A 15,349-nucleotide genomic window follows, 5' to 3' on the forward strand; every position below is an offset into this window, starting at 1 on the left:
CTACTGTGCAGGACTGTCGGGGCTCCGGGTGAACGTATCTGAGCCGTTGGATGTGACCCCCGCGCGAGGCTGGCCAGGAGGGCCGCAGGACGGCAGCTCTGCCCTCTTTGGCTCCGGCGCTGCGGGATGGACGGCGGTGGACACGACGGTCTCCGCCCGACTGGCTCGGTATATGCTCACCTGAAAATGGAGATGGAGAGATGGTGAGTCATTCCTTATGTCTTCTTTTCCTCTCAATGAATACTGTATTATTATATTATGTTATATAACTGCAACCTCAGGATTTCCTTAAAAACTGCGTCCACTAATAGCAATTTTTGCTGCTCCATGAAATCTAAACTGAAGTTTATATCATACAGTATATATATGATATATGATTTATACTGTATATCATAGTTGTAGCATTTGCAAAGTGTTCGGGCGGGAAAGGGAAAACTTTTAAACAATCCAAAGCTTGACAGACCTGCTGAGCCTCGTTTTGGCAGCTGAGCTTTGATGGGAATTGTCAATTGTTTTTAATTTTTAATTCTGAAATATATATTACAGAACAAAGAATTGTCTCTGTTTCTCTTGTGGCAGCTGCAGACGACGTGAAAATGGGCATCGGACAGCGCGACAGCTGATGGTTTTATTCCACGTGAATCATACAAAGACGTGTCGAGCGATGCTGACCAATAGGAGCAGGGAACGCTCTCCACCTGTGAACAGGTGACGTGAAAGAGGAATGATGTGGGTGTTGCGAGGTGGAACTGTGAAACAGGAGGAAAAACTCGCAGCCAATTCTTCTGTCTGCTTTTTTAAGGCTTTACCAAACACAGCACAGCCGATATCACACACACCGCTTCAGACGCCATGTTTGTTAACACCTCCTTCCTGCTGACGTCATGCCAGTTTAAAAAGACGGCGAGCTACGTGTCACGTGTCGTCTGTCATGTCTCTCAGCCAAGCAAGAATGAATCTATGCTGATCTGACACAGTGACTGTCTGAACAGGCAGAAATATGGTACAGTCTGAACCCGGCATTACCCACCTGGGTGTGCAGGTAGCGCCGTGATTTGAGCTCGAGCTCCTCCTTGGCGACAGTGGGAGCACAGCAACAAAACACCTGCTGGAAACCTGCTCTGAACCTGCCGGGCGGAAGACAAATATTTCATAACAGGATGGATTAAAAGGCATTATATACACAGGATTACAGACACAAATACAGCCGACCTCCACACAGCTCGCCTTTTGGACGGGGAAATATTAAAACCAGACTTCCTACCTGCTGTTGAGGCAGTAGTAGATGATGGGGTTGTACATGGTGGAGCTCATGGCCAGCCACATGATGGCCAGGTAGACCTGCTGGATGTAGCGCTGCTCGAATAAGTCGGGAAAGAACTGATGCAGCAGGAAGTAGATGTGATAGGGCAGCCAGCAGACGGCGAACGTGCACACGACCACGATCATCATCTTCACCACCTGCCGCAGAGACAAACCCAGAGGAGGCGACGGTGGCTTTAACGTAATCTTTCCCAGTGTTTTTGTTTTCACATAGGGATTAAAAAACCATTAGATTAAATGATAGTGTTTTAGCGATAGTGCATGGCCACACTGAGGAGGAGTGTGTGTTTGTGTGTGTGAGAAAGTGTGTGTGAAAGAGTGTGAGAGTGTGTGTGTGTGTGTGTGTGTGTGTGTGTGTGGTTGCATCACCTTGCGTTTGGCAATAAGCTGCTCCTTATAGTGTTCAGAGGAGTCTCCAGGAATCTCACTGGCCCAGAGGGTGATACCCACCGTCGTGTACGCCCATCCCATAATGCAAAGGGGCAAGAAGTAGATCAGCAGCGTCACACACACATGGTATCTAAAAAATGAGAAAAGAGGGATTCAGTGGTGATATGTTGTGCAGCGGAAATCACCAGGCCAAACTTTTGTCCTGTCTGTCCAACACATTTGTTCATCTCCACTTTTTCCCATCAGCCAGAGCTGCGCTTTGTGTTTAGTGCTAAGTTAACTTAAACACAAGATACTTGTGCTCAAAAAGAGGATTCATTCTCAGTGAAGAACCTTGGAGCTCTAATCTGCCTCTATACCTGCCAAAGAGCAGTGATTCCTAACACGTCTCTGGGGGTCATCAGGTGGAAACCTCCCTTCAACAGTGTTTCGCCTACTTAGTCCCACTACACCTCCAGGAGGCTAGGCGGTGAACTCCGGCGTCCCAGAGTCACCCCCCCCTAGTGCCAGTTCACACTGCTCCTACACAATCCAAACAGCACTGCCACGTTCAACTGACCCAGGAGATGCTCCAGGTAGTGGCCTGTACCGATGCTGCCATTTAGCTAATGCTAATGCTAACCACTAAGAAGAACAGAAGAAGACAATACAGTTCCGATGCAACCATTTAGCTAATGCCAATGCTAATGCTAAATGCTAATTAGCATGTGTTAGCATGCTAACTTGCTAAACTAAGATGTTCACAGTAAACATTGTAGTCTCTCTGTCAAACATTTGCATGTCAGCATCATCATTGTGAGCATTTACGTTAGCATTTCGCTCAAAGCAATGCTGAGGCTAAGTACAGCTAACATAGCTCTAGACTCTTGGCCTCTATCTTATCTTATTAACTGTGAATGCATAACACTCTGCAAGAGATCTGTATGATGCTGAAGACATTGTCTCCTGTTGAATGTGTGTTCACATGGACTAAAACACACCAACATGGAAGTAACTTCTCCTCTTCTGTGCGAAGAGCTCAGCCCACAGAAACTACTAAATTAAAGATGCTTTAATCTGCAGAGACTGAGATGGTGTGTGAGGGAGGGGGTCACACACGGTAATAAGATGTTAATTTTGGAGTCAAATTTATCAAATGCTCTTTTCTCTTTTAGCTCCACGCATATTTCCAGCAGAAATCAACAGGATGTGAGAACGACCCTCAGATTCATCACCTGAACAGGAGTCTCTCCACCTTTTTTTCCACATTTTTTCATACACTGAATTAATCCGTCAAGGAGATGATTATTGCAGCGGTTCTGCAGGCTGCAGCATCCCTGAAGCAGAAGGGGTCGTGTCCGGTATGAGATGACAAGGGATCAGACCTTATTAATCATATGAATACATATATATACATGCCAGCTGCCAAAATAACTTCAATAAATTAACAACCTCTGGAGGAGAATGAGAGCACATTCAAGTTTTACACCATGAATCAGTTCAGTACTTCAGAACAAGGCCTTCATCTTGTTTAATCTGTGCACAAACAGGACTGTGAACGCACCAGTTTGAGGTTTTAGGGCAGTTGGTTCCTGCATTTGTTGACAAACAACAGCTGATCCATCTGTAGTCACCGTGACGACAAGACTCCAGGAAGCCACTGGTCCCCAGTGTTGCTTGCCAAGAAATATTTCCAGCACAAACAGATCAGTAAAACCCAACCAAAACTGAATTTCTGTTTGTGTACAGATTAGAAATGAAATACATGTTCATGAGTGAGTTAGCTAGCTGCTTCCCCTCCTCCCAGTCTTTATGGTAAGCTAAGCTAACCACATCGTAGCTCCAACTACATGGTTGAAGCAGTTATTCATATTTCTTTGTAGCAACACGTTAAAAGACTCACCAAGCTGACCCACCAACTCCACAGAGCTTTATAGTGTCTTTGAGCTTTTGATTTTATGTCGCTTTACTCTTTCAGCCTCGTTTCCTGTGAGACCAGAACAAAAAAATACTGGACTTTGATTTATCAGGTGACCAGAAACACCACTCCAAATTAATGCTAATGTTGCTCTACGTCCACGCCTTACATCAACAACAACATACAACAACTTAGAGTTCCATTCATCGTCTTTCACAGTCGTTGAACTGTGAAGCTTTAGTGGTTAAAGTGTTGAGAGGAAACAGCGCCTTTGTCTTCTGCTGGTTCAGGTTTACAGAGGCCTTCTTTTCTGCTTTGCTCCTCAGGTACTCACATCTTCTTGAAGTCCACGATGGTGTATTCAGGCCAGTCTATGTAGCAGACTGTGCGTCCAGGCAGCGGGGCGGTGGACGAGTAGTAGTACTGGGGGAAGGCTAGGAGCAGAGCCAGCATCCAGATCACCCCGATCACCACACGGGTCTCTGTGGAGGTCAGCCTCTGCTTCAGGGGATGGATGATCGCCATGTACCTGACGACAAATGCACAAAGGTGTGAGTTACTTCACAGTTTACACGGCTTAACCGTCTTAATATGTTCTGTTTGGTTTGCGTGTTTGAGCCCATCAGCCAATCATATTTTAGCGCATGAATAAGTTGATACTTTCCAGGCATCCATTCATTTCCACTCATTTCACAACAGTCAAACTTAGTTTAAATCAATATTTAATCATTTGCTTCCTTTATTTTTTCACCACATTACATTGTCCTACTGCTGTAATGCCATTTTGATTCTGTTCTTGCATTCAAGGATATTCAGACATTTGAGGTTTTTGAGGTGAGCTGTTAATCGTCTGATTTCTACTTTAATAATTAACATCGTCTGTTTTGTAATGTTCATGTTTGCTCAGTTATTACTCCTCAGTTTTTCTTGCTTTTTGACCCTTAAATCCCAGATGTCAGTGCGCGCTTACATGCACCATTAAAAACCTTCTCTACGCTCGCCGCTAGCCGCCACATCGCCAAGTTTGACAAAAATTAATGTTTGCTGTGAGTGACAGAGAAAGTTCTGTTTGCCGATTGGTGCACCAATATGAACATAAATGTGGCGTTTGTGTTAATAGACATGAAAAATAATAAAGAAGAATAATAATGAGAAACGCTCCTGCGGCCCGGGGATGGCCAGTCGGGTCGGTGAGGGGAAGTGACAAAAAGCTGATTTATTTTGAAAGATGATAATAATTTAGAGTGTCGATACAAACCATTTAAAATCAAAGATGGCGCAGGAAGTGAGGATGAGTCCAAATTCCAGCAAAACCAGTGACACTCCCATCAGCCTCAGCTGTACTTATTAGCAGATGTTAGTGTTCAAACATGCTAAACTGTGATGGCGAACCACCTGGTAAACATTATACCTGCAAAACATCACCATGTTAGCACTGTCATTGTGAGCATGTTAGCGCGCTGATGTTAGCACGTGGCTCGCAGTACACAGTAGAGCTGTTAGCATGGCTATAGGCTCTTATTTGACCTATCACAGGCGTATGACCTGTGATATGCGATATAACTTTATAAAATCACCTGTCCAGAGCTATGGCCGTCATGGAGTAAATGCTGGCAAATATGGCAGCAATGGGGAAGAAGTTGTGGAAGCGGCAGTAAACCAAACCAAAGTACCACTCGTTGTGAACTGCGTAGGCGAAGTTGATCACCGTGTTGAATGCTGACATGCCGGCTTCAGCGAACGCCAAGTTCACCTGCAGGAGAGAGACACAACATGTTTAACCTCAGAGCTGACATTCAGCCACGGTCATCGCCTGAGGCGCTGTTCTCAGATACAGATCTGAGGTACTTGTACTGTACTTGTTTTTATTTTTCCCGACACTAATATTGTAGCTGGAGTTGCTTCACGGATTCTGGTTTTTACATTCAAAGCATATGAAGATCTTGTAGATTAGCAGATAAAATAGTTCTATATTAAATAACAACAGTATATACAAGCACAGCTGGAAGAAGAATGGTAATTTTCATTTCTTTTAGTTTGTCAGAATTTTTTGCTTTAAAAACATTTGATGTTTGAGCTTCTCAGATGTTTGATTTGCTGCTTTTCCTCTGAATGATCTGAATGCATTTGTAATGATGTGGAGCTTTGGACTGTCGGTTGGACCAAACAAACACTGTAATGGCGTCACTTTGGCCTCATTGTCACCACATTTCTCACTATCTTCACAATGTTTCCAAACCAAACGATCAATAGATTAATGGAGAAAATAATCAGCAGCATTGATAATGACCATCAGTCGTTTATATCTCATTGTGCCGTGTTTGACCTTAACCGTGGTTTCTACAGGTTAAGTAGGACTTTTTACAGCACTTGTTTCACAGTCAACCAGAAAACCAGTGGGGACAACATGATGTACAATTAAATATTATTATATCACATTCTTTTTCAGTACTTACCAGCAGTATATAATAACAATTCTAATGATTTAATTACTTGTATTAATGCAAAATGGCCCGGATAAGCAGCAGAAAATGAATGGGTGGATGAACTAAATTAAAATGATTAAATGATTCGATTTTTAGCCGTTATCGCCTTGCCCGCTAAGAGAAGCTGCAGTGTTTGCTGTAGATGTCATGGTGCTGAATGGAACGCCACATAAAAAGGGCTGAACAGTCTCCTGCAGCACAATCCACTGTCACACCCATCCTGCTTTTAGTTTATAGAAGTAAAAACGTCTCCCAGCAGCCTGCCACCACATACGCAAACATTGCTGCCTATGGCAGGTAAGAGAACACATCAAAGACTTTAGTAAATTAAATGTGAGACTTTTTTTTATTCTGACTTTTTTTAGAGGAAACTGAATTAGGTGCCTGGGAGACATTTTTCAGGGCAAACATCTCCCTTTGCAGAAGTGACAGGTGCTTATCTTGACCCAAACATTCAGTTCACCTCTGAGCTCTGACAGATCAGTGCCAGTCAGTGTATTTATGAGCCCGTTCTGTAAAGAAGAATATTGAGTTCTCTTGGTTTCATGACATGAATAAACTCATTGCTTTTGCAAAGCTTTCGGATCAGAGAACTTCAAATTAAACATGTCGTATCATCGCGCACAAATGCTGTTCTAAATATGCACATCTGGGGCAGATTGAGAGGTAAAGTAATCGTTTCATAGCTGTCTGACTTCCAAATAGAGGTAAAATTATTCTTCAATTAATCAATTAGTCGATCAAAGGATGTCATATCTTTGGATTTTTGGATTGTTGGCTGAAAAAAACGGGCAGTAAGAAGAAGTCGTAACATTTTACAAAAAAAACAAACAATTATTTCATAATTAATGGATAAACTGAGTGAGAAAGAGTGTATTTACAGAGAGATCAATGAGCTGAATCTTCAGGTGAATAAAGTCAACATGCAAGACTCTGCACTGCTTTCACTTGGAGTTTTTTTTTTTTTTGTTGGACTGACTGCTGTAGTACTTGCTGTGTACATGTACACTGATGCAGTACCTCCTCTGCACTGACAGTCATGGATGCTCCCGCTTTGTGCTCGAGGGGCATCTTCATTTCACATATTTGCTTTCATAGTGAGTTCATGAAGGTTTGCGGGTGAGAAAGTAAAATTACGCGATGGTTCAATTTCAGAGAGATAAAAAAGTTAGATCATCTTCTCAAACAAAGGCGAACACTCCAGATGAACCTGAGTGAGAGTCTCTCAGCTGCTGCGGCCAACAGACGGCACTCACCAGAAAGTAATTGGTGACGGTCCTCATGCGTTTGTGCGCCAGAATAATCCAGATGACCACCATGTTGCCCACCACAGACACCGCGACGATGCTGCAGTACGCGACAGCCCAGAGTGTGATCTGCCACACCGGCTGGACGAACTGGTTGAAGCCGTCGCTGCAGTTAACGGGCGCGTTTGTCCAGTTGGTGCCGTTAAAGTCGGTGGCGTCGTACAGAGGATCCATCTTCTGTGCGTCGGCTTGTTTGGGAAGTCGGATGTTAAAAATAGACGAGTGTCCTGTTACTGGAGCAGACCCCTCTCTAGGAGGAAGAGGAGCAGCGCGCGTGAATTTGGAAAAGGTGCAATTGCCACATTTTGTGTGGTGGAGCGGTCTTTACGCACCGCGATGCCGCGCGCTCCTCACCGCACCAAAACGCACGACGCGGCGCCCAAACACTCCAGGGTGTTTCACCCCGCACCTCCTCCCCCACCTCATACACTCAGTCACACACTCCTTCCTGTCAAACACACCGAATGATTAGTCTCCGTCTTGTCTGGCCCCTTGCAGCTGTTGGAAATCACTCTGTTTGACCCTGAAACGCAACATTACTCATCTGGACCCTTAATACGATCCCAGCAGGATTAGTCTTGAATCGCTGCGGGTCAGTCTGATGATATTGGCTTATATAATATGAGGCCTCTTAACGTCCAGAACAGGTAACAGTATATGAACAATTAATGGGTTATGACCCGCTTTAGCGCCGCAAGAAGAGATCACGACGTGTGTGTTCACAATTATAAAACATTTAATTGGTGTCTAAAAGATATTATTAATGATTAACATAAAACAGCTGTTATTATATGAAATATGAATATGACAATGTTGAGAATGTTGATTTTATCTTATCTAGCAGTTTATTGAAAAGTACTTATGGATCATGTTTATTAATGAAGTAAGATATTTGCTTTTTTATGTAAAACTTTCCCATCAAAACTGCAACAAATTCCCTTCTGGACGTTTGACTGAAAGCTGCGGAAGAAATCCAGGAAGTGCAGTAAAATCCTGCTTTTATGTTAATGCATGAGTAATAATAATCTAATGATATAATGAATAATAATATAACAGCCACGGCCCAATGCTAATCACACCTCTCCACTGAGGAATCCAAAGCTTGGCAAAACTGTGGTTTTATATCTACTAACAGCTACATTCTGCGGTGCTCTGAAGCTTTCATCGGCTGTTTCTGTGCTGCTTCCATATACCAGGTGTTTAGTTGTTGAAGTGTTTCCAGAAGGTGACAAATGCATAAAAGCTGCGCGTAAATCACCGCCGTCATCATCTCAAAGCCGGTCGGTTTTAAAATGGGCTCATGGTCTCGTGTTTATTGATTTCGTGCTCCAGCATTTGATGTATTCCAGACAAATGATGTCCATTTACACTCTAAATGGCCAAATGAAGATCATTAAGCCGCATGGAGCAGCTGTGCGCGACGACTGGACGGCCATCGGGTCGCTGGATGCGCGTCAGCTCTCCAAAGCGATGGAACAACAGAAATGTGGCTCCGCACATAAATGCGTCTTATTTGTCTCTGAGCAGACCGGAGCCACTGGAGTCCTCTGCAGGGAGGATCCAGGATTCAGTCTCATTGGTCACCTGCTCCCCTGCAGCTGCCGCAGCTCGCAGCGCAGCGCAGGTAGTGGAAGCTCATGTCTGAACAGGTGACGAGGAAGAGATGTGACATGAACAAGGAGAGGCACGACTCCTCATCTCTGCGTTGATCTGCCACCTGCTTCCACGTCTAAACTCAAATTAAGAACATGACGGCGTGATGGAGGCTGAGACTTCAATCCCCCAGCAGGTGGAGGAGAATCACTGAGCGCTGGAGGCTGAAAAGAGAGGAGGGCATCATGGCTCCTGCTTTTCTTTATATGTGACAGAACCATCTGTTATCATGAACAAGGTGGAAACTTCTCATTAACATTAAAGCAGCTCCAATCAATAAGTGTTTGTTTATACTTTCATGAGCATTTATTATCTTATATTCTCTGTAATCAATTCAAAGTCATCAGAGAAAATCACAAACATTATGATCAACAGCACATCTGAGAACTTTTACTTAAGTAACAGTAGAAATACCACAGTGTACAAATACTGCGTTACATGTAAAAGTCCTGCATTCAAAATGTTCTTTTATGTATTAGCATCAAAATAAAGTACCAATGTAAAAGTACTCATGCAGAATGGCACATTTCAGCATAATATCCTGTATATTAAATTATTATATGATAATTATTGATGCATTGATGTGTCCCACACTTTGTTGAGCTGATTTTAATAATTTTACATACTGGCAGTTTATGAATCAATGAAGACTTAACTTAAACTATAATAATACGCAGTGGTTTAGTTGTAGGTTATATGTTTGAAATTCATGCCATGTTCCTGCAGTGTGGTGTTACTGCTTTAGTGCTTCTCCCACCGCGGCCCAGAATCACAGCACATAACAGCTTGTTGCCTGCTGAGGTTAAAACAGCACAGACGCCTGCACAGCTGTGGTTCCAGCCATGTCTGTAATCATGCTTCTGCTGTGTTTGAGACAAAGGCATGAAGGCTGGAGGGTGAAGTGGTTGAACATCTACGCTGTGTTGTGCTTCTAAAACTCCTCCACTGATCAGGGGTAAAATGTGATGAACACACACTTTTTAATTAATTTAATTAATTATCTGGCTTTGATAAAAACAACCCAACAACTTTAGAAACAGCCCTCAGGTCCTGTTAGAGGGAGTTTTGTTCCCACACATTTTTTTTTCATCATTTTGAAAATCTCAGTGTGTGTGTGTGTGTGTGTGTGTGTGTGTGTGTGTGTGTGTGTGTGTGTGTGTGTGTGTGTGTGTGTGTGTGTGTGTGTGTGTGTCAGATTGACACGGTCACATCTGATTATTCCACGCGAGACCTCAAACACAGCCCAGAGCCTTATCTCTCTGATATGCTAATTGCTTGATTGATTAAGCAGCGCAGCAGAAGTGAACGCCACCAGTCGTCACTGCGAACGAGCTCCTGCTGAAAAGAGCTGATAAGAAGACACTGATGAACACACACACTGGAGGGCGGAGAAGTGGAGAAAGGGATGAATACATTAACAAATGACTAAAGACACAAAGAAAATTAGAATTAAAAGAAGACTCTAATTATCCACTCAGCCAAGTCCACGCAAGAATAATTCATAATGTTACAGAACCGTTATCTTTAGAACGTATCTGAGTCTGTGTGACGTAGGTTTTTAATGCATCAGTGTTAGAGCTGCATTTTACTGTTGGGGCTGCTGCAGGTGGAGCTACTAGAAAAAGAGAGAAAATACTTACTGTAAAGTAAAAGTACAGCTTATGTGAGGCACTAGAGTAACTCTCCCCCTCCTTGCACTCACCCTTCCTGTGGACTTGACAGTTTCTCGCTCTGTGGGGTTCTGAGCTCGACCTATGACCTCTCATACAGCAGCTGAAACATCTGAGTTATGGAGGCGGAGCAGAAGCTTGAACTTTGGCTGGAGATTAATAGACTAGGACTTGTCACCAGTCGGCAAATGACTTATTCGATCCCTTTTAATGGCCATTCTGTGTCAACACCTACTTAATCATACAGTGTATAATAATGTTATCAGTCATTGTAATTACTTACGCACAGTCAATCTACCTGCATCAAATGGTGACATTTATGTTTGAGGTGTGCGCTGTCCCTTTTAAACAAACTGAATAAAATAAAAAACATGTATAAAAAAATTACATCAATACTATGTTATTATTGTATGGTCATCATCATATTCTATGTTATGTAATTGTATCCATTCTATTCTGTATTAATATCTATTATTTTTGTACTTCACAGTATCATAAACATTTATATCATATACATACAGGCCTTTGTAAGCCCGTAACTTTGACTAAAAATCATTTAACTCACATGTCAGTTTGATGCTGCAGTTCTGCTAAATGTCCAGGAGAGGGCGCCAAGCGCCTACAGAACAGGTTTGCAGTCAGCAGAGGGGAAGAAAATGGAGGAGAGAGCGCGAAGAAGAAAAGTAGCCGAGTCAGGCTAGCTTAAAGCTTAAATAGTGAGGAGAAAAGTAGTTTTTATTCCTTAAAACGTGATGTTATCGAGGACAGAGTTATTGTGTTTCAGGATATTTTTCTTGACCAGAAGATTTAGGAGGATAAAACTTTGGCATGTTTTGATGGCTGTTTATTTCGTGAGTGATTCTCCAACTGGATTTCAGATAAGATTTAACAAAACACTTGACTGAAAAGAGTTTTTCTTTCAGGGAAAATAAAACATAGTCCAAATAAACAAGGAGTATGAAAATATATATAGAAAACCAAAGTGAATCCAGAATTTCCCAGTTCTTCTCCAGAAGTAAGAAACCCTCATTAACAATCCCATTGACATTTGTAGCAATGTTAATAACTAAAAATTTAGCCCTGGAACAAAGCCTTTCTGAACACTTTGTTGTGTAGCTCGTTTAATGTGTTTATATTACGTTGGTGACATTTCCCATAAATATTCGCAGGCTAACTTTGCGGCTTTTCCACTCGGTTCCTCGTAGTTACAGCTGAAACATATGATGTGGATGTGGCTTAAACTTCACCGCTGTCAGGTTGAACGTGTCTGCTGGGGGTTGCAGACGTGTGAACTATCTGGAGGTCAAGGATAGTTCACATAAGATGAGATAAGATAAGATAAAATAAGATAAAACTTTATTTATCCCCAGCCGGGGAAATTTGGGCATTACAGCAGCATGTGATAGCAGTCGGAAGAAAAATAACAGCAGAGATAGAGAACATTCGGAAAAAAAACAAAAAATACAAAATAGAAAGTAGGCTATATATATATATGTACATATTATACAAGCAAAATGAAATTTGACTATGTAAAAGAAAAAAATATGTAGAAAAAAATATATAAAAAAGTATGTAAAAAATACGTATTGCCCCAATAGCTGTGAAAAAAAACACTGTATGGTGCCTTCAGATTAAAAATAACATGTCTGTAATAACAGCAGAGAGGAGTGAATGCTGACAGCAGAGATTAAAACCAGGAAGTTGAAAAGTTCTCCTGCTGCTGCACCTGTAGTTTCTGAAAGAAATGCTGAATGAGAGATTGCACTGATTGACAGATGTCACTTCCTCAATCCTGAAGAGTGACTACATGTTTTCTTAAAAAGAAAATACTCGTGTACTATTTCTTATTTTTGCATAAAACATTCAAATGGAATTGGCTTCTTCTAACCCATTTCATAAAAAGTAGTTGCATATCCATAATTTATTGCATTTACTGCACATTTATATAACTTTGCATATTCTCAGCTGTTGTAGTGTTTATATTGTATACAGCTTTATTAATATGACCTCTCCAATTTCTTTACCTTCTTATTTATTTTTTACATTTGTTTCCTCCAATTAGTTCTCTGTTTTCTTACATCTCCGTCTGTCTCTTTGCTGCTGTAACTTTTCACCTCTGGGATCAATTAAGTCTTTTCTTATGAAAAAAAAATACAAATATAAAACCCATGAACCACTTCCTACTCAACGAAGCTACGTTGGTCCTGCTAAATGTTCCAAGTTGTCTCAGTCTTTAGATTATTTTCACTCGGATCATCTTTGTGCAGCAGATCACACCAAGTGATTCATGCATCTAATTTATTCTGCTGTCTCGCGGGATAAGAGGATTACTAACAGCATCTGAGCAGGGTTTCACTGGGTGGGCAGCTCCCCCACTAATCATCTACTGCCCCCTCTACTTCAAAACAAACCATTGTATAGAGCCATCTAGTGGTGACAGGTGCAGCCGCAGTTCAAGCCGGAGTCAGGTCGAGTGAAGTGGTCAGAAGTTGTTCATGCTGCCACGTCCAGCATGGTGCCACCATGTGGTGAGTATGTGCCTGTGGATCAGTTTGTAGCCTCATCCAATGTGATAAGAATCCATTTAATTATTTAATAGACATCAGAGGATATCTGTGATGATATTGTGTATTTTTTACTCTTAATAAATCCCATGAAAAGACCAAAACCAACCATGAATATCCCCACTATATATATATATATATATATATATATATATATATATTTAAAACCACCTCATATTTGTGTGTAATATCTTAATCTGTAGACAAACTATTAACTGAAGATATCGAATAAATGGAGTAAAATGTAGAACAAATGAAATGCAGTGGATTATACTACAGTTCAGATATCTCAAAAATATGAATGGATGCCCCACAGAATGAACTGATCACATTCTGCACAACCCAACCCCCCAACACACACACACACACACACACACACACACAGAGACACTCCAGCCACATCTATTACCCAATACTCAGATTGTCTGTGCAGTCATTGAGAGCGGTTTGTTGGTGTTAAGTTGCAGCATTTTGCTCTGTAGATTATAAACAGAACATTGTTAAAATCATTTTTCTGAGCTCTTTGTGCTTTTGTTCTTCACGTTGGCATTATAAAAGCACTGAGGTAAACTCTTGACTTCCACTTCAGCTTTCTCGTCAGGTAAGACATAAACATCACAGCTCTGTTCGTTATTATGTTAAGTTTGACGTCAGTTGTCTGTTTCTGTGGTGTCCTTGTTTTCACATTGATTTGGCTCACTGATATTGTCATGTTTGAGAATGTATTTTCCTTCATATTTTGATGGATTGCATGTTGAATGTGAAGGTTGGAGGACAGTTTATTTACATGTAATGTGCTGGACCGAGCAGTGTAAAGCCGTACTTGTCCTAGCTTCCAACTTATAAAAATTAAGCAACGTGGTGCGTTTTTAGTAGATGCACTTTAAAATATCTCTCTGAGCAGGTCATTTAGATGAGTCTGATTTGTTTTTTTTCTTAATCTACACTATACAAAGAGTTTACAGTACTTTTATCTGTTTTGTGTATAGTCTGAGCTACCTGCTTTGGTATTAAACTGTGTATCTTTTGCTGTATCACAAATACGTCCTGCAAAAACCACCTTTTGAAATAAGGTCATGGTTTTCAAAAAATTTGCTAAATGATTAGTTTGAAGTTTCTATCGTGCTAAAATACGTAGAAATAGATATCTCCTGTTTCAGCTCCAGCTTCTGCTGCGTGTTACAAATCTTAAGATTTTTGTATTCTTGTGTGCGATTGTCGATTCATGGAGCTAAAAATCAAACAAACAACAAAAAAAAGGGACAATTTTAGTCTCATTTTGCAGCAAGTGTGCCTCTCTTAACATTTTATTGACAAGAGGATGTTGGCCTCTTCCCAAGGCAAACGGGGGCTGGACTGAGATCGATAGCTTGTTCCCCCTCTGCTGTGAACAACTTTGGTGTGAGCATGTTGCTGGGTGTCAAACCACAGGGCGTTGTTGGGGCTCAGCCAGGATCGACGCACCCTTGTTAGAGTTTGCAGCTGTGCGTTGTGGAGGGGAGGGCTCTGATTGTGTGTGCCGATGCAGAGAATTGGGTGACTTCCCGGACACGGCGCCACCAGGAGACTCATGTAGGCATTGTAGCACAGGAACAACAAGCAAAACCGCCAAACTGGAACCCCTGTAGTGTTTCATTGCTAGTTCTCTGTGCTGGCCATGGACTGACTGTAGTTGGACAAAAGTGCCTGGTAAATTAATATAATGTCATTCACTGTTTAATGTAGCATGCTTAATACTGCATGTGTTGGGTTGTGCCCATGAGTGTGTGTGCATGACTGCACTCATGTGACTGTCCTTCACAGTCAGTGATCAGGCTTCAGGGACTAGGAAGCAATCAGAAATGACATCTATTGATCAGCCTAGAAAACTCCCCCAAATCAGCTACGTCATGATTGCACAGGAAGAGTCAGTGATCAGTTCAACAAACAGCACTTCCAGGAGGATGTATGGGTGTCATCGGTGCAGAGAAACAGTGGTTTGGTTTTCGTTGATGGGCTTCGATTGCTCACTTTCATTCATACTGAACTCCTCTCTGAGGGGATTGTGGAAACAGGAAGT

General features: G+C 41.8%; 1 protein-coding gene across 1 annotated transcript; it reads right to left on the reverse strand.

The window, feature by feature from the left end:
* On the reverse strand, window positions 1-7,577 carry tacr1b (tachykinin receptor 1b). Its single transcript, XM_041960208.1, has 7 exons — window positions 7,353-7,577; window positions 5,188-5,363; window positions 3,945-4,139; window positions 1,693-1,843; window positions 1,265-1,461; window positions 1,031-1,127; window positions 1-180 (listed from the first exon to the last, which is right to left on the reverse strand). Exons 1-7 carry the CDS (start codon window positions 7,575-7,577, stop codon window positions 1-3), a joined length of 1,221 nt encoding a protein of 406 aa, XP_041816142.1.
* Between the last annotated feature and the right edge of the window lie 7,772 nt (window positions 7,578-15,349).

The sequence above is a fragment of the Chelmon rostratus genome, chromosome 19, assembly GCF_017976325.1.
Source record: "Chelmon rostratus isolate fCheRos1 chromosome 19, fCheRos1.pri, whole genome shotgun sequence".
Classification (NCBI taxonomy): Eukaryota; Metazoa; Chordata; class Actinopteri; order Chaetodontiformes; family Chaetodontidae; genus Chelmon; species Chelmon rostratus.

Bases quoted from the DNA above. Each gene is read 5' to 3' on its own strand.
- tacr1b (XM_041960208.1), bottom strand. From the start codon at position 7,577: ATGGATCCTCTGTACGACGCCACCGACTTTAACGGCACCAACTGGACA. The intron at 5,364-7,352 runs GTGAGTGCCGTC...TCTCTCCTGCAG, and splicing joins CCGTCACCAATTACTTTCTG to GTGAACTTGGCGTTCGCTGA. The intron at 1,462-1,692 runs GTGATGCAACCA...TCTCTGCGGCAG, and splicing joins AGCTTATTGCCAAACGCAAG to GTGGTGAAGATGATGATCGT.